We start from the raw sequence: 24394 nt of genomic DNA, 5'->3' as shown, positions 1-24394 counted from the left end.
AGATGCCCTCTTGCCCAGTGAGTAGCTGAGGCTCAGTGTGCCATGAGATATCAGACACTTCAGCAAAGTGCTTGGAGATTCCCATGTGAAAGGTGACGATGTAGGAGTAAATTATTTCTGAACCCATGTTCTGGCATGACCGAACTGTGGTTTAGGGCAGGGCTGTCCAATTTCTGAGTGGCTGTACCATGTCTGCATTCTTAGATCAGGCATGATCCCCATGTTCTCCTAGGCCCCTGGCTGTGGGTCCCTTCTGCCCCACGGGCTACGCTGCATCGTCCCCAGGGACAGGGGCAGGAAGCAAAAGCTGGACGAGGAGCCCAGGGACTGTGAGAGCAACAGCAGGAAAGTGATGTGGGGGAGCAGCACTCAGACTAGGACCCCAGGGGCTGCACTTTAACCCCTTGGGGGCCACTTGCAGCCCATGGGGCCTGCCAGCTGGACAGTCCTGGTTTAGAGCAAGAGCAAAGCCAACTCCCACTGGATGACTCCATCCACATAGGGACCGTTTGCTTCCTACGAGCAGTGGAAAGAAGCAGACTAGTCAGGGACATCTGTCCTGCTCACAAAATAAATTTATTGTTGATAAAGGACGAGCTATAATAGTGACAGCAGTGGAGAGCATAACAAAATCCGTGCAATGCAACTGAAGGCCACCTTACACCTGAAGTGTTGGAGCACTAACAACGTTATTCCAGCAGAGGGCAAGGGAGGGGAGGGGAAGGAATTTTTTTATTACATAATTTTGGTAATAAGTTAAGCAAACATTGCTTCATTTACACATGAAAAGGAAAACTGCTTAAATGCCAGCAGCGAGCACAGGCTGCACAGTGTGGTGTAGTAACGGGTTAGTTTATACAGTGATGCCATATTCTGGCACACCAAGTGTTACGTACCCCCGGCTTTGACGGCAAGGAGATATGGAGTAGATTTTACCACAAAATAGCAGCAGTTGAAGGATATTTTCCTCCTAAGGTCAATGGAAGTTTCTTTTCTCTTCCTTTCTTTAATCACCAATAAGTGGGTTTTTACTAAAACTGAACACTGTCCTCAGATGTATGATTTCTGATGTAATAAGATACAGGTCTTGGCTTTTCAAATGGCCACACTGATTGAGCCGTGATGGCTGCTGCTCTTGAAACGGCTCTTCCAGTTCCTCTCTTTATCTGTCTGCCCTGTAAATGGGCTGTCATCTTGTTCTTGGGGGAAAAAAATGCTCTGCTGCTGAAATTAGAGTTGATGGGCTTGTACTGGATTTGGATGCTGCCTCTATCCTCCTCTCCCGAGCATGCTCTGCTAAAGAAAAGGGAGAAAAAAAACACACATTTCAACATTGAAACACTGTTTTGATGCTCCATGAAAGGCATCAGCTGGCTGCGTTCTAGGTTTTCACACAAAAAATACAAAAAGAAGGACATATGAGAATAGCTTTGGGTAGGAACCAAGCATTACCTGCAGAGCCCCAGGGAGCAGGACATTGAGATAATGCTGAAAAAGCAGAGGAAAGTACATCTCATCCTCAGTAACTGTAGTGCTCACGGGTGCTAGTCACTCACGTCCAGTTAAAAACCACACCTCCACCCTTACAGTCAGGTAAAACTTACCTCAGTGTCAGTAGGTAAATCCTACGCAAAGTCATTGGGATACCTTCTGCTGAATTTTTAAAGTAACTTAACACTTTATAAAATGACCTGTTCCTTGGGTCCTGTGAGCCACCATTACAAGAGTCTTGCGAATGCGAACAGGTAACGCTGATGACATGCTTTTGGCACCTGGGCCAGGTACCACAATGGAAAAGCACCGAAGCTTCACACTGCATGGTTACCCCACTTCCAAGTACTCCAAGAGGCAAGAGATGACCGGCTGCACTAACACTCGTTCCTGCTGGCCCATACAAGAGCTTTACTATCAAATCCCACCAGAAAGGCTCTAATAAAGTCCTTGGCGCTGGGCTCCACTGAGTCTACACAAGCCTCAGTTGGACACGCTGGTGGCCTTTGCTGACTTTCTACTGCTGCAGTCTAGGTGCCAGAAGGACTGTGGAAACAAGAACCTGCAGTTTAGCAGCGGCACGAAGGAGTAGGTACCAGGCTGAGTAATGTGAGTATTAACTGGAAGCTGGTCCTCAGCTGGCTGGCTGAGAGGCTGTGTTCACTGAAAGGCTGAGATATCCCCAGAGGCAGCCTGGAGCTCCTCACTCCTAGTGCCCCAGAGAAGGCAGTAGCTGTAGGTGGGAATCATGAATCTTAAAAGCTGACGGGGAGGTACCTGGCCTTTTCAGGGCCTGAGAACTGTGTCCTGACTTCAAGGCTTCCCAAGTTATGTGCCCTGGCACTTGAGGGGGAAGTCAAGATATAATCAGTTGACAATAATACTTCAGCAGTTGGCTTGGGGGAAGAGGCAGATTTTGCTAGTCACGACCCTGGTGCTTGTGGGAGCGAGTGGTAAGGGCCTGGACTTCCAGGGTCAGGGCAGCATGCAGTCTGCTCCAAATCAATGAGCACAGGTGCAGCAAAATCATGGAAGTGGAGAAACCCATGAGTTGTCTTTGAGGTCTCGGGCCACACTTGCATTACACCCACATATATACTTCAATGTTTCCGAAGACAACTTGATTTGCGCAGTTCAGCTGCACCAAGCACTGCAGTTTTTTGGGGGTGTAAGGAAAAAGAGCGCGCTGAGCACCAGTTCACAGACAGGCTACCGCACCACAAAGGGACATGCAGAACAGAGAACTCCTCTTCCCTTTACCAACTTCAGAAACAACCCTGGGAAATAAATGAACATAGAAAAAGAAGAGTCCATTCCACATTCCTAAGAAGTCCTGCAAAATGCAGGTAAGTAAAACTTTTATTAGTTAACAAAATATACAATCTGAACCTTGGCAGCAGCCCCCAAAGAGATTTGGCTGGAACTGATGAAGGCCATTTTAACTAGAAGGCCCCCTTGCAGTGGCAATATAAAAAACTTGCATGCAACTGCTGCTGGGCTGAATATTAACATTGCATAAATTTAACACTGCATAAATTAACATAGGAAATTCCCAAATGAGCCGGGGTAAAGCTGTGCAAGTTAAAGGGAAAAAAAAATGCTTCTTTCATTTAGGATCTTGATAGCATTTCTATCTCAAAAGTGAGAAAACAATTTGCAGTGTTTGCTCATTATTCATAGATTTCTGTCGGCAGGACTGCAGCTCTGCACAGGCAGGTAGGCTGCAAGGGATGGAGACAGCAAGGTTGGCTGGGGGTATTTTCTATTACTTGGAAATAAATGGCAGCTGTGCCTGTAAAACAGGAACAATACCGCGAGCAGCTGCAAACTGTGGGCCATTAACCTTTGTTAAAATGATCTTAACAGTTTCCTCAAATATGTTTGTTACATTATCTCCGTTAAAGGTTTCAGGATGATTTCTGAATTGCAACTCTCGTGGATGAACTCAGTCATTGTCACTTATACCGGCTAGTTCTCTCTATTGGCTTGTGGCAAATGACAGCGCTGTGCTTTGCCAAGTTTCTAGAGAATCGACATAAATTTTATTGTAGCTAGTATCACTGAAGGCAGAAAATGAAAAAAGCTATTAGGATCCTCTAGTCCATTTCCTCACCAATGCAGGGATAGTCCCAATTATTTTAAATGTGCCGAGCTTTCTTTTAAATGTCACAAAACAATAGGGCTCCCATTACTTCCCTTGGAAGGCTCTTCTGCATTCAAATCCACTGTTAATCATTTTTGTTCCTCTAAATGCTTAGAATTTGCCAATGTCGGTATCTGGTCATGTGCCTAAAACTCACTGCATTATTCTGGGTGGGCAGCGCCACTGTGTATGGAGGGACTGTTACCAGCCTGCTCTTGTATGTGATCTTCATGTTGAATCCAACGTTTGTAGCCTGTCCCTCCTTTGGTATTATTTGCTCCAAGGAAAGTGTCCGAGTTCTGTATCACTCTTCCTACCTGGAGTAGCCACTTTGTCAACATCTGCCTATGTTTCTAGTTCTTCTCTAAGTCCTTTATTGGTCCTTGCAATTTAATACCACCTGCCAATTTGACCAGATTGCTCCTTTCCAAGCCACCAATGAAAGTGTTAAAAGATGAAAAGCCACTCCTAGGATGCCTTGCACAATCCATGCAATGGCTTTTCATGCTATCCTTTGTTAAAGCTTTCTAGCCGTGTGTCAGTCACCAGCAGTGTTACTATATTTTATAAGATATGACCAGATGCTTCACTAAAATCCATATGTATTATAAGCATTGGAATCTGGTCATATAAGGGTTTATTCTGGCTACAAGAGATGATTACGGTCCACTTTATGCTATAAAATAGAACACTGTTTCTACGTAAACTGGAGACCAATGTTTTGTAACTGGGTTTTTTTTAAACTGCTCTATTGGTAGCATAGACTAAAGGCTGGTATCACGTTCCATATTCTTTTCAACCATAGTCACAACTGAATATGGTTGGAGCAGTGGGTGTCCACACCCGACATGCCTACAACTGTATTTAGAATTGTAGAAAATTCAGGTGGGAAGGGACCTCAGGAGGTCACATCTAGTCCAACCCCTGCTCCAAGCAGGACCAGCCCCAACTACATCATCCCAGCCAAGGCTTTGTCTAGCTTGGGCTTAAACACCTCAAAGGATGAAGAGTCCACCACCTCACTGGGTGACCTGCTCCAGCGCTTTACTACCCTCTTCCTGGGAAAGTTTTTCCTACTATCCAACCTCAACTTGCTTTGCTGCAACTTGAGCCCATTGCTCCTTTCTAACATCTGTCATCTGCCCCCACTGAGAAGAGTCCAGCTCCATCCTCTCTGCAACCCCCCTGCAGGGAGCTGAAGGCTGCTATTCAATCCCTCTCAGTCTTCTCTTCTGCAGACTAAATCAGCCCAGCTCCCTCAGCCACTCCTCACAAGTCATGTCCCCCAGTCCTTGAACCATTTTCTTTGTCCTCTGCTGGATCTCTCCAATTCCCCACATCCTTTCTGTAGTGGGAGGTGCAAAACTGAACCCAGGACTCCAGATGTGGCCTCCCCAGTGCTGCATAGAGAGGAATAATCACTTCCTTTGATCTGCTGACAACACACCTACCAATGCAGCCCAGGATGCCATTGGCCTTCTCTGAAACATGGGCACACACTGTTGGCTCACGTTCAGCTTATTATCCACTGTCATCCCCGGGTCCTTTTCTGCACAGCTGCTGCCCAGCTGGTCAGCCCCAGCCTGCACCAGTGCGTGGGATTGTTTCCTCCTAAGTGCAGGGCTTCGCGCTTGTCCTTGTTGAACCTCACAAGATTTCTTTTGGCCCAATCCTCCAATTTGATGTGTTCTCTCTAAATCCTAGCCCTACCCTCCATTTAGAAACTATGCTGTATAAAAATGGCATGTGGCCACATCTGCAGCTAGACGCCAGTGACTCATGTATAGCAATATTGCAATGCAAGAGGATTCAGATGAAGGTGGTTTTTCTTGTTTGCTTTGTTTTTTTATACCCCCACCACTTTATCAGCTCTGAGTAGACCAAGATAAGAGTGATAAAACACCAGTGGACAGTCTGCCCCAGGGCTCTCATTGCTATCACTGGTGTTAATGCAACAGCAAGGAAATCTTTTAAAGAGCATGGGCACAGACAGAGCATTTATGTCCCTCTCCTATTATAAAAGTATGAAAAATATTAACAATATGCTTCAGTTTATCAGCCGGCTACCAAGGCCTTTTAGGTAAAGATTTAAACTCAAGATAACTAAAAAGTGTCGAATTCCTCTGTATTAGCAGCTCTCTGGGTCTTTCTAACAAGGGGAGAAAAAACCAGATAGAGACATGAGATTACACACAGAGTGAGAAATAAGGAGCATACGGAAGAGAGGGTGAGATAATTATAAGCAAGATGGGAAAGAAAGAGGAGTCAATAAATTCAATTTATGAAAAGCACAGTGAGTTCTCTGCAAGAGCACAAGTGCTCAGACTCACCACCTGGAAATCGGATTAGTTAACTTATTTGGTTTTCAATATCTTGGTCTGTTCCCCTTGGCAAATTTCGCTCTTTGTTTGGCTTCTTGTCATCAATGTCAGTTAACTTTTTCGTTCCTGAATCTGCTGCCGAACATGTTTTCAGTTGTTAATCTTTGTGGTGTATTACAATAACACTTAACAATTATTTCAAAGTAACTATTTGCATAGCCTTTTGGTAATGAGCAGGTAAAAATAATTACATTTACAGCTGCAACACAAGAAGGATGAGCTCTAGAGAACTGATGTTCATTATGAAAAACAACTGTTCCTCTTGCAAATATTTCCATCAGAAAAGGCTTCCCCGCCTCTGTTATCTTGAGACCAACCTGCATGAATCCCCATTCTCAGAGCCCACAGAAGCAAGAATGAGAGAAGGGTTTTAAAGAGACCAGGTTCAGATGCAGGGAACATTTTGTAACTACTGGAAATGTCTGGCAGAAACTGCAATAAGGAGGTTTCTCAAGGGGCTCAAATTTATCTAGCATAATCTTTTTGCCCCTTTTGCTATCATGGAAAAGAGTATCTCCCAACTTTCAATTCATTTGTCCCTATAACTGACCTCTGATGAAGTACTGGCCACGCTTAATAGTGAAAAGCATTTTTTTTAAATGATGTTTACAATAATGATTTATTGATGTTTATACACACATTAGTAAATTAGTGTTATAGACCTTGTAAACTATGGTCCTATACAAACTGGACCTATTGGGTCACATAACAAATCTCTTATTATTGATTAACCATCTGCTACACATCTATAAACATCCACGAGAGTGTCACAAGGACCTGCAAGTTTAGTTCAGATTTTAGAGCTGATGAGCACCACACACTGATAAGGGAAAACTTGGAAAAATTAAAAGCCTACTGGAACGGGTTGGGGATTGCTCAGATCAATCTTTAAAACTTAACTCAGTTCTTTATTTTCCTGAGCACGCTTGCCTCACAGGAAACACCAGAGTATAAATGCTCAAATCTGCTGTTCTCTCAGCCCTGCAGTCTTCCTTCTCTTCCTCTGGAGTGAGCTCCCTGGTGCTGGGGTCTTTTGCCAGACCCTGAGAGTGTACCCTAGCCTGGTGTTACAGCCACCCTCTTCCCTGAGAGCCTTTCAACTTCCCTTTGTGCCAGCTGATTATTTCTATCAGCTGGGTCAGTCCTCCTGGGCAGACCTGCAATTATGTCTCATTGCCCACAGCAGGGCTGTAGCCCCTGCAAGCTTGCAGACTGCTATACCTACAGATTAGCAGGTCTTATTGACAGCCTCCCTAAAGAGCTACCTGAAAGATTTACTAAGCCACAGGCAATTATTTTAGGGAACTCACAGAAAACTGTGCAGAAAAGGAAACCAGTTTGGGCTGGGAAGTGCCTCTAATGGAGCTAGCAGTAGCCATTTCTGTGCACAAGGGAGTGTGAGACATAGGGCACTGGCCAGTGTCTACACAGGTATACCGAGCTTTCCAAACCTTCTGTGACCTTACAGGCTGAGCAAGGAACAGGCATTAAAAAATGAAGAGGGTGGCATTAGATTTAGCAAAGAAAAGGTGATAAGGCAGAAACCTTGGATTGTCAAGGGAAGGAGTGGGAACTGAACTGCATATAGCAGGGATATCAGAAGTCGACACCACTCCTTCCCCTGGTCAAATCAGGACCACAGGGCTTCTTGCAGGCTGGATCCAGAATGCAAGGAGCTGCTTGGGCCAGATCTGGACCTGACTGCAGACCGAGGCAAGTGGCAGCAGCACAGGCGTTAATGCGGCCATTGGTCGACATCCCCAAAGGACTCCACACCTGTGCATTCAGTGGCAGGACTTGCCCCTGCTCACACTGCCGCCCCCCCCCCCCGAGATGCAACGTTTGCCAGGGGAAACAGCTCTGTGCACTGTATCTTTTGACACCCCAGCTTAGAGCACTGAAAAATGAACAGGACAAGTGATAGGAGATCATACCTGCACAGGTACAGGCTTGTACTGGCACTGGAAATGGACAGTGTCCTAATTAGTCCTTTCCATCATAATCTCTAAACGTACCATAGGCTACAGAATCACATTCTGTTGGGAATACTCATTAATGGCGAGATGTTGCACATCAAAGCAAATTGGGGAGCTGCCCCGACAACTACACAAACTGCTTTGCCTCTGTAATCCCCGCACATACCGAAAACAAACACGCAGCAGCTGTTCAGCTAAGCTCATCTTCCAGGCCTGCCAATCCAGCAGAGATGCCTATTTTGAAAGGGGCACACTAACTACATGGACCATGGATTATAATAACAGAACAAGAGAAGTTTATTAAGCGTTGCAGACCTCAGGTTGCATGAATAATTTTATCACCGCAACACAACTGTGACTGTTTGGCTAGAATTTAGATTTACACAGCAGCAGACCATTAGCAATATTAATGTCAATAAAATCTGAAGTAACAGCAAAGCAGCAGTCAACCAGTGTAACTGCGAAAAGGTCAGTGACTTGCTATGGTCAAGCTCTGTGTAGGCATAATTAACTATAATAAAGGAAAGAAGGATTTGCTAGCAAATATTGGAAGAACGTGTCAAAGTCTGTGCTGAAAAAGTGGAGCAGGTGTTCTTAACTTTTCCTTCTAACTACTAGCTCACCAACTTTCTTTAAAAAAAATAAAAGGAAGACTACCACTAAAGGGCTTATTTCAGTTCATGCTTACATATACCCAGCTTCAATATATGATTATTCTCCCATTGTCTTCTTCAGAAATGTCAAGGAGAGAATACTCTGTGTTTGAGTTAGCGAGGGACCCGTTCCATGATACCAGATCTCAGCCACCCTGAAAACGTAGGTATGTTCAGAGATCTGAGCTTAAGTTGTCAGTCTTGATATAATAAGTAGGAGCACATATGCTTGGTCATAAAAGAACACTGGAATATTTGACGCTGTAGGGGATTTTATTTCCTCTTATGGTGTGAGGCAGGGGAGAGGAGTGGATCCACATGGGAGGGAATATGGGGTGCAGGAAGAATCTTTGTTTTCTTTTTACATTGGTACTGAAGGCAGGCTGGGAAGAGTGGGGACCACTCTTAGAGGCAGGGGAGTGGAAGAGGTGGACTGCTGCTGAGTATTAGGTGGTTTTGTGGGGGCGGGGAATTTGTCTTGTAGCTTCTTATTTTAACATTTTTTTTCTGTTTCTATAAACTTTTGGGGGCATCTTCTATTAAAAGCCACCTGGAGCATTTTGGCAGAAGGCCGGCATATAAATCAGTATATGCCTCTCTCTAAATATATGCTTGGTGACTGCCTCTTTCTCTTATGTTGCTCCAATACGGCCACGAGACCCAGCTGAATAGGACTCCACGAGAAAACCAGCTCTTCCTCAGATCTTCAGTTCCAGTTTTCATCCGCAGACTGATGCAATAAGGAGTGGTACTTTCACGAATAAAATATCCAACTGCCATATTATTATGATTATATGCATCAAAGGCCTTTTTTAGGAAAGAATCCATCTGGTTTACCTCTAAAACCTGAACTGCGCAGTTATATGCCAGACACAAGGAACAATATTAAATCACTGCTTTTTCTAAAGGAGTTACAGGCTTTTAAACAATATATATTCTATTTTCCACTGATTTACACTACTTCTTCAAAAACAATTAAAGAAAAAGAGCCTCCAGACATAAGAGAGCAAATTCATTCTTCAGATGGCATTAAAAAGTTAGCACTTTATGGCAATATCATAAAGCCGGCAAATCAGGTGACAGGTTAACGTGACGAGGTATAATGCCACATTCTGGAAACATATGACACATAAGAAATCAAGACTTCTGACTGGTCAGCAAGTCCATCCAGGACAGACACTGATTTGGTACTGAAATGGGAAATGTTACAGGTGACCATTTGATAACAAACATACCCATCAGATAACTCCCTTATCTTCCTGCTAAAATAGCAAGTATTTCCTGGCCTCTGCAAACAGCAATGGCTATTACACTGTGGAACAGTCTCCCCAGGGAAGATAAGAGAACCTTATTGCCTGGGTAATTTAAAATGAGACTTGACATAGCACATATTTAAGAACACGCTGCTGGGAAAAATCCTACACTGGCAGAAGAAAAGGATTTACAAAGAAATATATCCAACAGGTCTTTTCTCCCCACTTTTATGCTTGTGAACCAGTCAGTAGCTATATTCCCATACCCACCTGTTTGGCATGATTGACACAATGCAGGTATTGGTTGGCCAGTGCAGAGCAGCTGAGGGTCTCGTGAGAGTTTTGCTGATAACACTGGAGAATTTTACCCTGCAGATCAGCACAGATTGGATGAGACTCATATCGCCTAGGGAAAGAAAAACAGAACATTTTACAGTTTCCTTCTCAGAGACATTTCACGAGGGCTTTATGGGGCTGTTTTGTTAAAAGTAAACCCAATAATAAAAAGTGAAGGAAAATATTTTAGAGGCTGGAAGGAAAGGCTGCTTCTAGAGTTAACTCTGTTGTTACCTGGGTTACATCAGGGAAAAAAATAACGGCGAGGATGAGCTGTGGGAGGAGGGTTATTAAGATGAGAAACATCTTCCAAATCCAGATCTCAGTACTAGCAGGTAGAAACGCTTCAACCACAATTTATTTCAACTGAGCGCAGGTCTTTTACTTAAAGGCCCAACCATCAATAAACAGGCCTGCTCTTGCCTTACTAAAGAAGCAATCACAGAACCTCAGGAGGTATCAATCCACCTTAACGCACACATATCCTTATGATCTGATAACACTTTGGTTTGTCATGCAGGGATTGTGTGCGCGCCACATGGGAAGGGGACATTATCCTGTTGTACAGGCCTACAGGGGGGCCTATTACTTTTCCCGGATCACAGAGCTCTCCTTTTCCTCAACTGATACTAGCCGGTATTTCTGAAGATGAAAGTTCCCCAAGTTCTAATCCTGTTTCTCAAATATGTGTGCGCGTGTGCATGCATGCACCAGTGCGCATGCATGCTTGATTTAAAAACTGTCCGTTTTCTCTGCTTAAATGAATTCATGAGTCTACCGCATCCATCTTTCTGCTTAACCCAATCCAGCCACCGTCAGGTGCTGTGACAAGTGAGCACTTCAAGCTGAGTCCTTTAAAATGTAAACTTTTGTGCTAGGTTCTTGTCATCTTGCATTTGTCCATGAAGTGCCATCCACACCAGCAGTGTTGTAGAATTAATAGATGATTCCTGAGCTTCAGCTTCAGTTTGAATTGGTCATGATATTGGGTGGATCAACAAGTCTTTATTTTCCTTTCTGTAAATGGGCGCATATTTATAATACTTGATTAATCTTAAAAGATGCAGATGTTGGTAAGCTGTTTTAGAGATGAAAAGTCCTAGGTATTATTGAACAAATTAGCTAGGTCTGGGTATTTCCTTTTTAAAACAACATAATTGCAATGGTGCTTACCATTATAGCATGGCAATCAAACTACATTAAAAAATGCAAACCATCAATTACAAATGTCCATTTTTAATCAATGAAAAATAAAAATAGATTTAAAAAAATTTTATGTCTCATCTATTTTAAAAACAGCTATTTGCTTTATGTGCATAGACACCATGCTCAACTGATCTTCCAGTTAATCCTATAAGGAATCTGAAACCGGTTCTTCAAACATATTCCAGACTACATTATTTTTAGTTCAATAAGGTCAAAAAGAGAAGACTCATCAGACAGAGTATTCTCAGATGAATATTTTGCTCCTTCTTATTTTGCTGATTGGCCTAGGCAGATCTATATTTTACTAGGGCATGAAAGTGAAATGCAAAGCACAATACTGTTCCTTGGGGGAATTTGCTCTTGGCAGTCTCTCAAGATGTAGTACCAAAAAAGGAATATTAAATCTCCTTGATTCTACACTATATACCTATATAAAACATCCTTCTTCCACTCTTCATTCATTATTGTACATCTCTGTGAAACGCCTAACACAAAATTTAAATGCTGCCCCATGTGCTTATAGTCTTCATGATCTGAAAGTTCAGCCTTCTGTGGACTCTTACAGATGAGGATTTTCCCTTAATCCCCCCTCTGCTGATTCCAGCGAGCATTTTAAGAAGCTGCTATGCATCAAAATGAATAATGATAAAATGTTGTACAGTGACTGATTATGGTAAGTCCTATAGCTGTATCAATATGAAATAAAGTGTGAGGGCAGCAATGCATATGCTCTTTGTAGACTTATGACTCACTGCTCCGATGATTCAAATTTCTAACTAAACCAGTGCTCATTTTTCGTGACTGAAACCTTGCCCTGGATTCATAACCCAGTGCAAGAAACCACAAGTTAACAAAATAAAAGCGCACACACTTAACCTACCGCCAAACCTTTAGTCACAAGTGATTTTAAAGTCCCCATACCCCATGTCCCACAAAATTGAGGTGAAGGAAAGAAAAGGTCCCTTTACACATTTATTGCACACATTTTGTAAACTTGTCTAGTACTGTTTCAAAAGGGATACTTCAACCCACGCAGGCAGGCTCTTTCTTTTTTTTGAGTCATGCTGTTAGTGACACAATTCAAAGCTTCTGCATTATTCCTTATTTGAAATGTGTCGATGTTTACTTTTATGCTGCTGTCAATATTACAGCACTTTGGGGGCTTTGATTTCCTGTCTCTTAATCACTTGTTTTTATAGCAATACATTTTTTGTTTTGTTTTGGTGGGTTTTTTTAATGTCTCCCAGCCACTGCCTATCTCCTTAGATATGCCAACCTGGTATTGATGGGAGCTCAATGTAAATCAACCTAGTTCCTTCAGAAGACCATGTCCATTTTCTTGGATTAGTCTAGTAGGGAAAAGTGCTGGCACTGTATTGATTGGCTCTGCTTGTTATACTACCCTAATGCACTGTTTCCACTTTTGGGAAAACACTAAATGAGATTACTGCCTATCATTAGGTAGCCATAAAATACAAACTGTCACACCTTCCATTCAGGAAAGGGTTTCCAAGATGCTTCCAATGTGCATTATGGTAAGTCTGACATACAGTTAGCAATTGATTTTTGTAGAGGAATGTTCTCTCATCTTGCTGATGAACCAACCTGCTCTTAGGCAGACAATCATAAACTGCAAAGGGCAAGATATCTCCTTGGTAGGGAAATGCCATATCCACCTAAAAGGGAAATGTCGCTAATCTCTCTTTATAAAAAAAAAAGAATATTTTATTACAATGGTTCAGGGCCTGGAGAGTCTGACTGATGGAGAAAGAGTAAGAGACCTAACAATGAAAATACTAGTGGAATGAAACCTGTAACATCACGATTTCCCAGATTTTCAATATACTCATCACCTCTCTTAAATGCCTGTTTTAAGAGACCTCCATGGAGTATTTTCTAATGTACTGATGACAGCTGCTCCATCTTTATTAGATCACCCCTTTTCAGAAATCTGCTTTCCTTCCCAGAATGGTCATTCAAGATATGATTTACTCTGTCAATAGGGTGCAAAGCACAGAGGAAGGGGAAGAATTGCATAGGAATGGCAGAAACAAATGGGGTTGCCTAGAGAAAAGATGAATTTAAGATGACCAGACAAACAGTCTGACAGTGAATCTATTCAAATCGTGACTCTATTATAATCATATAACCTATTATAATAATCTATTATATTCTAAGGGAAATGCTGGAATTGGCACTGCTTGGAACATTCACAACTAAATTCGACAGAATAACAGGAAAAATAGTCCTCGTCTAGCAGGGGGATGCGCTGGATGGCTTGATACCTCTCTCCAATCATTAATAGGTGGGATCCCAGCATTATTCTAAGGAATAACCACTCTCATTTTAAATAAATTGAAAATGGCTTCCTCAGCAAAAATCAAAATTGAAAGCAGCCTGATCTGGACAGGGCACTAGATGGAACAATTGCAATAACATGTTGGCATGGAGTTTACAATGACGTGTTGATTGGCGTTTCCTTTCTTGCCTTCCCCCCCAAGCACCTCAACCTCCAAGAAAAATGCTTCTCTTCTTGATCAATTGTCTCCAAGAAGGTCATTCTCCTACCTTTTCAACCAAGCTGACGCAACGGAAACTGGTATACAGTGAACACACAAAGAAAATAAGAGCTTTTAAAATATATATATATATACCCATGCTAAATATCTTCACGAAGAACAAATTTAATGAAAGTGACTTTGAATCTATCTAGCTTCTCACAAAGAGCACAGCTCATTATATTCTGAGGGGCTCGAGGAAATGATCTCCTTGATAGCGTTCAAACAAAATGCCAACCAAAGAGGAACTCTGAAACTGCCACAGGGTAAGCTACACGGTTCTGTAATAAAACGGCCATCCTGAATGGGAGAATCCGAATCGCTGATGAGTTTCCAACTGTGCGGGCATCCGATATAATCCTGTAGGATCAGGACTGTTAAGTAATTGTCACAAAAATGGAAAAAAGGACACACATTGAAGTCTTAATGCACTTTGAAATGTCCAAGGAAAACAGATCCTGCAGGTCACAGATACAGTGTGATACAACTTTACAGACGCATGCACACGCAGACCTGCGATCAGTGGACCCGCCGTTGAGAGTGAAGGTATCTTGGGGGGGCAACGTGACAGCTTCTCAAACAGCAGACAGCACTGCCAGACTGGAAAAGTTTGTAGCAGGAAGCAAAACAGGGGGTCTCCAGGTGAAAATACAGAGGAGTGCAAAGGGAATCAATGTGAAGAAATAAAACAACCCCCCTCCCACTGGGTAACAGGGAGCCCAAACCCTGTGACTTGGGCACAATGGAGGAGAACAGGGGACTGTAAGAGGGAGCCAGGGGGCTCCTGCCACTTCAAGAGAAGGCAGCAGGAATGCAGGCTGGCCCTTAATGAAGAGGGTAAAACCCCTGTATATGGCTGGGGAAGGCCACATGACTGGGGGGGCAGGCCTTCAAGGTATATAAGCCCAGGGCCTGAGCCAGAGCTCCCCCGGGAAAGCCGACCACAGGAAACAGCACCCAGGGATACCCGAGGTACATGAGGGTGAGAGTGAGCCTAGCACAGGGAACCACAGCTTGTGGCAGGGAATCGTCCGGCAGCGGGGAAATACTCTGTGGAAGCAGAGTGCTTATATCTCTGCTGTGCGGGTGCTTGTGTTTGTTGAGAACCGGAGGACCGGATGTGGCTGACAGGAGGCTGCAAAGGTACCATCACAGAGCTCGTGGGCCAGAAGCACAAATGCTTCAGAGGGAAGCTGAACAGAGAGCAGCCTTTCCTGGGTCAGGGATGCCAGGGGCCCTTGCCTGAACTTTGAGTAGTCTTGCTCTGGGTCAGGGATGCTGGGGACAGCTGGGCCGAACTGAGAGCAACCTTACCCTGCGCTGGGGATGCCAGGATAGCCGAGACATGGTGCAAGACAGGTTAAGGGGTCCAGACACATGTGGAGGGCTAAGGCCAAGAGAGCTGAGCCCAAATCAGCGGGACAGGGCTGGAAGGCTGCAGTCAGAGAAAAGGGGGGCTAAAGCCAAGAGGGCAGAGGCCTTTACAAACGAACTAAACTGTGGATACAGTAATATCTGCAAGACACAGGGGCACACAAGGCCATGAAGTTAGCCCTTAAGGCAATTTGGACCAGTGGGGTTGGAAACCCTGAAGCCAAGAGACTGTGGGGCGCAAAGGGGGAGACTCAGAACCCAAAATTTAGATGGGCCAAGTAGGGTCCAAGAAAAAGAGAAGGAGACACAGAGTGCGCGCAAGCAACATGGGCTCACCAGCTTCTGAAGGCAATCTCCTCTCATTACCTTTTAACACCAAGGTACAGCAGGTGAGGAAGCAGGGGGAGACCCAGAGAGGCTAGAGCAGGAGCCCTTGCAGGATCAAGGCCATCACTAGGGAGAATCACGGTGGCCCTCAGGTGTCATCCTGTTCCCTGTTCCCTCCCTAATCTGCCAAGTGCCAAACCCAGAGACTGCCCATGCCCCTTGTGGCACATGTACCACAGGTTGGCCACCCCCGCCTTATGCAGTGTTGAGTGTTTCATTCTCATCTGTTTAACTGCAAAAAGTAGCTATGACACTGGTGTTCTTCTCAGTTTCCCTTGATACCCACCAGAGTTTTACCAGTTGCTTGGTTTAGCCCAATGACCCCACTACAAGCAGCGGGGAGTCTAACAACATAGCACTACAGCAAGGCACTGTGTAGAACAAGAGGCCCCTCCCTTAAAAAGCTTAATATCTAAATAGAAGACAAAGAACGGATAGAAGGAGATGAGGGAGTAAAAGGAGACAACGAGAGCGATCAGTGAAACAGGCAACAAACACGGCACATCAGCACCTTCAGCACTGGCAGGTTCTCTGGAGGCACCGCGGAGGCACTGTGGCGCCAAAGGTTTGAAGTGGGATCTGAGGAAAATGAAGCAGCTTTGAGCAGGTTTACAGGGAATTCTTTTCCAAACATAAGAGGCAACAGCTAAGGTGCTTATTTGGAAACTCTCAACAAGTGAATGATAGAGTCTGGCATCATGGGCCAATCAGAGTCAGAAGAAAACATCTCCAAAGGGTGGGCAAATGGCTTGAAAACAAGTAGCTCATACTAAATAGCAGAAGAAAAGGAGTTAGCAGATGAAAGCAAGGAGAACAGTGACATGGTTATGAGCTGAGCTGGGCTGGGCTGGGCTCTCTGTTCTGGAAAGTAGAGCTGGCCCTGCCCCTCCCCAGCTAGAGCAGTGAGGGTTGGCTGGCAAAGGGGTTTGGGAGGGGAAGTCCACCTGGGAATGCAACCCAGTCTACTGAGGGGGGGGAAGGGGAGAGACTGCCCCCCTAGGCAAACCCTGACTGGGGTCTGGGGCCAGGGACAAGGGGGGGGGTGAGGGTTAAATACCCCTTCATCTGCTCAAACTTACTGCTGGCTGCAACCATGGACTACTAATCCCAGAAGCACCTAGACGCAGGAAGAGGAAGTGATGAGCAACCCTGCAGAATCCTGCTGCTGTAATTCTGGACTGCAAATCCCAGAGACCTTGGGGGCAGCAGGAAGAGGAAGTGAACATGCAGCCAGAGAGCCATGCTCTAATGCCCCCCCTCCCCAGCTTCTGGCCTGAGTCACTACAGGCATGTGGCTGCGCTTCCTGAATCAAAAGTAAATGTCTGTTCACTTCTGTTTCAATTTAATCTGTGCAGCTTCAACTAACCTGTAAAGACTGAATCAATTCACTCTTGGGCTTTTTGACTGTACTTAGCCTAAGGGGGTAGGCAGATCACTTCTTCCTAGCATGTACCAGCAGGCAATTTCTAAACCATTCATTTCAACACCATATCCTGGACACAGTCTTCAAGCAAAAAAAGCCCCCCAGTAGCAACAGTATTCATAACAGATTGGAGTGGGACATGACTATTTGCCAAGGTCAGGGAGAAGGATGTTGCATAAACTGAGAAGGTAAGAGCTTGGGTGCAAGATTGAGCTGTGTGGATGGATGAGACGAGACATTCTGCAGAAAGGCTCTGCAAGATTTTGATGCAGCCTGCACATGAGAAGCAAGGGAGGGAGAGCCAACGAAGGTGCCTAGGTGGAGGGACAGGCAAGACAGGCTGTAATGACCTAACATATAAATGATAGCTCTTTCTGTACTGAGTCCCACCAAAGAAGTCTTTCTACCAAATCCCTTCCCAGCACCATACCAGGGCTTCCATTCATAGTATAAAACAATAATTACAAAGCAAAGGCCACTAAAGGAGAGAGTGGCAAGACGACATGGTAGCATAGGCCTCTTTTGCACTGTTTTTTAATTTCAGAACTCATTGTCCCTTACCATGAAGTAGTGAACAAACTTTTCCCTCATTAAAGATGTGAGAATTCACAGAAACACTACGAGATGTATGCAACAGAAATCAAACAGTTATGTTCTGTTAAAATATTTTGGCAATATTACTACAATCTATAATGGGGTTATCCAGTAGCGCACAATGGCACGTCTATCCATCATCTCCAGCCCTGATCATTAGTGTAGAACAATGCCAACACCTGAAGATTAAGTCCTGGGTGGTTTTATTCTTGCTTTTATTTACACTCGACTGTACATCGTGGCTTTTCTGCTGGGTAAAAATGAAAGGGAACTGTTTCAGGCAAACCCTATTATTAAAACAGTGAAAGTAGACAGCATTAATTTCTCTTCCATCACAATTCAAAATGTAAAATAAATGAGGAAGCACTGTATAAATGACTTCTGCACAGTGACCTTGAACACAACTCACTCTGCCCACTGTCAAATGAACCAACCACTTATGCTATTAACAATCAGTTGCCAGTATTACTTTATACAGTAATAAATGAGATGAATCTAAAAATGAGCATGTACAGTTTTAAAGCAAAAGAAATGCAGTGTTGAAAAAGCTTCTATGAAAAATTTTCATTGCTCTCGCAATTATGCCAGCCACCCTCCCTGCAAGGAAAAAATCAAAGTTATTTCAAATATGTTGACCTATGGGGTTTGAAAAAGAGGGGACAGACCACATCCCAGCATAATCAGATGCTGCTTGAAGGCAAGAAATTTCATTATGTTTAGATGGTATTAAATCTTTCCAGAATGTGAAATCAAATTTGTACACTGACAAAATAAAGCTAGCTTTAGCAACCAAGACTGGCTGAACGTTCATTTTACATTTCTTCGGTCTTATGAAAGTCTCTCGTCTGGTGAAATGTTATGGGCCGACAGGTTCCTACTTCAATTTAAGTACTATCTATACATTTATTTTAATGTGTTTATATACTTAAAATGATGCCTATGTTTGGTAGGACTTAAAGGAAAAAACTTAGCTGAGCATCAGAGAGACTGGTGAGGAGCCAACTTCCCCTGAAACAGGTAGAAGCCATTCAACATTTAAACTTTTAACACTGGATGGTACAAATCACTACTAAATGACTCTTGGGGACTTTTATAAGAAGAATAAGGCTAAAAAAACCTACTTAATTTAAACCTGTGCTCGTGCTCTCTCAAGCCATTATTCCTTAAAAAAAGGCAAGAAAAATTCCAGTACAATGCTATATAAAACAAGCTGGAGGGGACCTGTGCTCATACATCTGCAGTGGGAACAACAATTTTGAATTACCACACTTGAAAGCAGTTATATTTTCAAATTCAGTGCTACTGGAGCAGTTTGCATTAAGTATAAAGATACTTTTACCAATTCTGCAATGCTTTGACTCCATAAAGATGGAGCACTTTCAGAACACAGGTAAATTACTAAAAGTTAAATTAAATTAAATTTCGAAACTAAAGAAAGAACATGTTGTTGCTTAAATTCAAAGACATATTTGAAGGAATACGAAACTCCTTTACAGTATATAAAATATAAAAACCAGGCACAATGTCCATAGGAAGAAATTCTAAATGATCCATCTGGCTGACTAGGTCTGCATAAATTGACAATAGTAAATATTTTATGAACATAGGATAGGCTACTCCTGTGTTTAATTTTCACCGGTTAGACCAAGGTGACTAGTCATGATAGACCAACAGACATCCCTGTCCTGCAGGATCAAAAAAAATAGACAACTTACTATAAGGGTGCTACCAGTTCACTCTGCCCTAAGCAGAAACTCACAGTTATATCTCATATATCAAAAGAAACACGAAATAAACCCTTGTATTTCAAACACCACAGCATGAATTCAAATTATGTAAATTAAGTTTAGACTGCACATGAAGATAGTACTTGTGCTCCTCCATGATAAAAACACTGTTACCTTAAAGACTTGCACAACTCCCAGGCAAGTAAAATACTGCACGCCTATGGGAGGAGACACCAGGTGGTGCTCTTAAATACTGCAAGTGCAAGATCCTTTTCTTAGCACATGAGCACCGTTTGCTGTCAGGTGTAGGAGGAACTTTCCTTTTGTGGGAGCAGTGGCAAGCAGCAAAGGAAGTAGCCTGCTGTCTAAATCATGATTAGAGCTAGTTTTGAAGGCAGAAATGGCCCTAGGAAGAGCACTGATGCTGCGGCTGACATTTCCCCACCCCCCAATTTCCTCTTCACACCTCCTCGTGTTGTTTGGGACCACAGCCGCTCCAGGACTGATGTATAAAACATTAAACAAAAAAATCCCTCCAGAGCACATGTCCTGATTTCCATAGGAGCGTGGATTTTCAAGGCTCTTCCATTAAAGTATTAGTGGTTTTTGCCAATATACTCATTGTGGTAAGAATGGGTGAATACATTTTGAGCCTAGGTTAAATCTGCACAACAATCTTGCAATGCTGAACTGGTACGATACTCAAAAGAAAAAGAAGAGCGCAGGAAGGCTAAAGCTAGGACCACAAACCCAAATAAGATTAAACCAAATATAGAATGGTGTGGCGATGTTTTAAATTTTTTATTGCCACTTTTTTTTTGGAAGAGCGGCATAACTCATTCATGACTCTAAACATCTAAGTAACCCGGTCATCCCCAGTTCATGGCAATAAAATCTTTAAAATGAAACAAGTAAGTGAGGGTTGCTGTATATATGTAATATGCGCAGCGGTCTGTGGGGCTGACACACTTCGCCTGCGTATCAAAGGTCAACAGCAGCTCTCAGTATAAAACACTGCAAGATGCTAACTCCTGGTATATTGCCGCATAAAAAAATACTCTTTTAGGCAATAAATGAGTTCGACCATTTTTCCCCCCCATAGGGCAGGAATTAATGCAGTGGCCAAAAGTCCAGTATTGACCACAAAAGAAAGAAATAAACTGCTAAAAGTTATTGTATAGAAAAAGCAATCAAACATTCAACATGTCAGATGGTGGTGCTGAGCTGGGCTGTGACTGTTGGAGGGGGCTGAAGTTTGCATCCTGAAAGATCATGAGACGGTGAATTGATTGTGAGCCAGATCCAAAGTCATGTGTTTAGCGTGCAAAATCTCTCTCTGATTCACAGTGCTGAACTGCATTTAGACTTCTTGAGATCTCACGTAAGGCTGCATCAGCAAGACACCCCTTCTACAGGGAGTGAACCCCCTTTCCCCCCCCGCATTCAACTTATCCTGGGGTTAGCTCCTTTAAGGGCTGTGCGTTAGCAACTAAATAGAAATACAGGTTTCCCCTGCTTTATGAGGGGTCTGTATGTGCAAATTTGCTGTTATGCGATGACCCTTTTTATTCCAAAACTATTAAATGCGAGGTAAATTCACGTAGGTGATCTGTGTGGTGGAAGCCTGCGGTCAGCTACTTTGTGCGGTGCAATGCACAAGTGATGCGCACCAAAATATAGGCTCCGGTGTGGATCTCGGCTCCTTGCTCGTTGTCTGAGACACATGTTTCTGCAGTTGCCATCCCCATTATGGGAACATTCACCACCACCCTGTGCTTGTGTGCACTGTCTGCTGTTGGTGAGTACTAAAATTGTCTTGTAAAAGTGGTAGAAATGGGTCTGGGGGTCAGTGTACTTGAGGTCTTGGAACGTATCCCTACTTGTTACGTTGTAAAGTGGGCTCCCTTTATGTGAATTCAAGTTACATGCCATTTCCCAGGAACACATGTACAGCATAAAGCGAGGGAAACCTGTACTGTATTTACTGAAATAAAAGATGAGGTTTTTTTGTTTCAATCAGCACCACAGAAAAAGACCCTCAATCTTAAACGTGTACACAAAGCAAAGGAGGGAACAGGCAGTTGCTGCAGCTCTGACCCTGGCTCTGAGCTTGGGTCAGCAACAGAGTCGGACCCGCAGCAGCCCCTGCCCCCTCCCTCCACTTCCTCTCTGCAGCTTCCCGGGGCAGTAAAAGGGTGGGAGGGGGAAGAGGAAGAGACCGAGGGGCTCTGGGGGTGGGGGGTGCCAGTGACAGGGAGGCTGCAGGAGGAAGAAGTGGGTGGGACAGAGAGCAAGGGCGACCACATGACACCGCACCCCCAGCCACTGCTTTCCCTCCTGTAGCAGGAGGGTGGGAGGGAGAGGATTCAAATTCAAGTCAACCTTCCAGTACTTAGATTCTAAACCTGGAAAACCTGGAAATTAAAGTTTCCATACACAGAATTGAATTGGAGGGTGGGGGTTGTCTTATAGTTATGGCCATCTTATATTTGAGTAATTATGGTAAGGAATACAATCATCCCTGTGAGTATTTCTGATAAGCAAATACTGGATCATGCAAGAGTCTGATTTAGCTTTGACAGCCAGTTACCATATTGGGTAGAAATTTAAAAGAAGCCCCCTAAACTTCCCATCATCCTTATATGGAAAAACAAGCCTATCATTAGGACATTCTGACATGCATTTAGAGAGAGAAGTTAAGTACGGTGTTTGTATAATACAGGGTAATTCATCACTTAGCAGCATACACCTTGCTGACACAGGTACATGGTGTATGTTACCAACCACATGGAGGGGTCATAATATATAGATTTTACAGTAAATCAGTTTTTAACTTGTTTCGATTTATCAGGTAGAAATCAAGTTCCTGACAAAAGTTTCCAGCGTTTCTATTGTTTCTACATTAATGGCCATTTATGGTAGACAAAGGAATGAGTGAAGTTATTTAGAAGGCAGACTGAGTCACAGCTGTTTTCTACTGTATTTGTGTGGGGTGGGGGGCTTATGACTCGAGTGTGGTCCTTAAGCACTTCCGAAATAGACAAACAGCAAGTTGAAAACTAGTTTGTGGTAAAACCTGGGGCTTCTATACAGTTTAGTTGCTTCTCTTTCCAATTTTTTATGGAAGCTACTGGTGAACCAGCAGAAGCGAAATTATTCCTCTGGTTAGCTCTAAGAATCTGGTGTTCTTTGCTATTGTACTTATTTAGGAAACAAAGCGTGATGCAGAGTGTGAGAAGACCCTAAGGCTAGGCACAGAAGTTGCATATAAACCAGTTTAAGTGATCAGAAACTGGTTTAAACCTGTAACAGAACAGAAGCTCATAAACCAGTTTCAAAATGGCAGAAACTGGTTTAAGAAACACTTGGTTGAATGTAGGATCAGAAGCAAGTGATTTGGGGCAAGCCAGTTTATGAAACTTCTGTCCCAGGCCCCTTCTTGGTTCAAGTTAAATCACAGTCCCCCAGGATCCCAGGATGCTTTGCAGCCCCTGGCTGGGCTGGGCTGTCTGCTCCGGAGAGCAGGGCTGGCCCTGCCCCTCCCTAGCTGGAGCAGTGAGGGCTGGCTGACAAAGGGATGTGGGGGGGAAGCCTTGCTGGGGTGCAACCCAGTCTACTGGGGCGGGGGGGGGAGGAGCAACTGCCCCCCCCCCAGGCAAACCCTGACTGGGGTCTGGGGCCAGGGATGAGGGGGGTGGGGGTTAAACACCCCTTCACCTGCTCAAACTTACTGCTGGCTCCAACTGTGGACTACAAATCCCAGAGGCACCTAGAAGCAGGAAAAGGAAGTGATGAGGAACCCTGCAGAGTCCTGTTGCCGTAATTCTGGACTGCAAATCCCAGAGACCTCGGGGGCAGCAGGAAGAGGAAGTGAACACACAGCCAGAGAACCATGCTCTAGTACTCTCCCGGCTTCTGACTTGAGCCACTGCAGGCATGTGGCTGCACTTCCTGAATCAAAAGTAAATGTCTGTTCACTTCTGTTTCAATTTAATCGGTGCAGCTTCGACCAACCTGCAAAGACTGAATCAATTCAGTCTTGGGCTTTTTGACTGTACTTAGCCTAAGGGGGTGGGCAGATCACTTCTTCCTAGCATCAGTGTAGTCATGTACCAACAGGCAATTTCTAAACCATTCATTTCAACACCATATCCTGGACTGAGTCTTCAAGCAAAAAAAGCCCACCAATACTTTTACGGGGCTGCAGTAATTTACATTTTTGGTCACTATTTGCATAAAATAAGCGAACACTACCACACACTGCTATAGCCAGGTGCCCTCTCAGACGGTAAGATAAACCACTGTAAACTAGTCAGCAGGGACTGAAAGTACCCTATCAAAGGTACAGAGAGCTCAAAGAGCCAATAATGAACATAATTATAGTTAGTTATTGTTTGGTCTACTTACAGCCCTATTTTATAACGCTAGTGCCAGCACAGCTATTTTATGTGATGTCTTTTTTCATGCAACAACCTTTTCATAAATCAAAGCAAAAACCAATACCAGGCCGTTTCTCCTGCAGCCTGTTTGACAATAAAAGTTAACGCTGAACCCTGGTTGTTATCAATCTTCATAAATGTGTCCATGATACGGCAAGCCTGTTCCACATTACAGTGAGCCTGTCACTAATGCATTCAGGGGAGCAACCCAGTGCCTTAATGGGGCTCCTAAATGGCTTGAAAACAGGACCAACGTTAATTAGGGAAGGAAGTTGCAGAGACAGAATTTGCTTTCTCTTTCCCTAAATATATGATAAAAAGATTTTACTTTACCTTTGGTCTATTCCCATCTCATCTGAGAAATGATTATAACCTACTTTAATATGAAACCACACACTTACAATAGACACTTTAGGGAAAAGGCACATAGTATTCAGGCATCCGTAATAGGA

At 43.7% G+C, this 24394-nt stretch overlaps 1 protein-coding gene across 3 annotated transcripts in view; it reads right to left on the bottom strand.

The window, feature by feature from the left end:
- Window positions 1-557: 557 nt before the first annotated feature.
- The window catches only part of CHCHD3 (coiled-coil-helix-coiled-coil-helix domain containing 3), a 223496-nt gene continuing 199659 nt past the window's right edge, over window positions 558-24394 (bottom strand). For 2 of the 3 annotated variants that reach the window (XM_090041549.1, XM_090041547.1), the window contains exons 7-8: window positions 10168-10303; window positions 558-1296 (exon numbers count right to left, since the gene is read on the bottom strand). In XM_090041549.1, the coding sequence (XP_089897675.1) occupies window positions 1270-1296; window positions 10168-10303 (163 nt within the window). In that variant the 3' untranslated portion in view covers window positions 558-1269. The remainder of the gene's footprint in view (window positions 1297-10167; window positions 10304-24394) is intronic. The other variant, XM_090041548.1, reaches the window with a different exon arrangement.

Source organism: Crocodylus siamensis, chromosome 4, assembly GCF_052110815.1.
Source record: "Crocodylus siamensis isolate JL-2025a chromosome 4, ASM5211081v1, whole genome shotgun sequence".
NCBI lineage: Eukaryota > Metazoa > Chordata > Crocodylia > Crocodylidae > Crocodylus > Crocodylus siamensis.
Note: the sequence above shows the minus strand (reverse complement) of the source record. Positions and strands in the feature narration are given on the sequence as shown.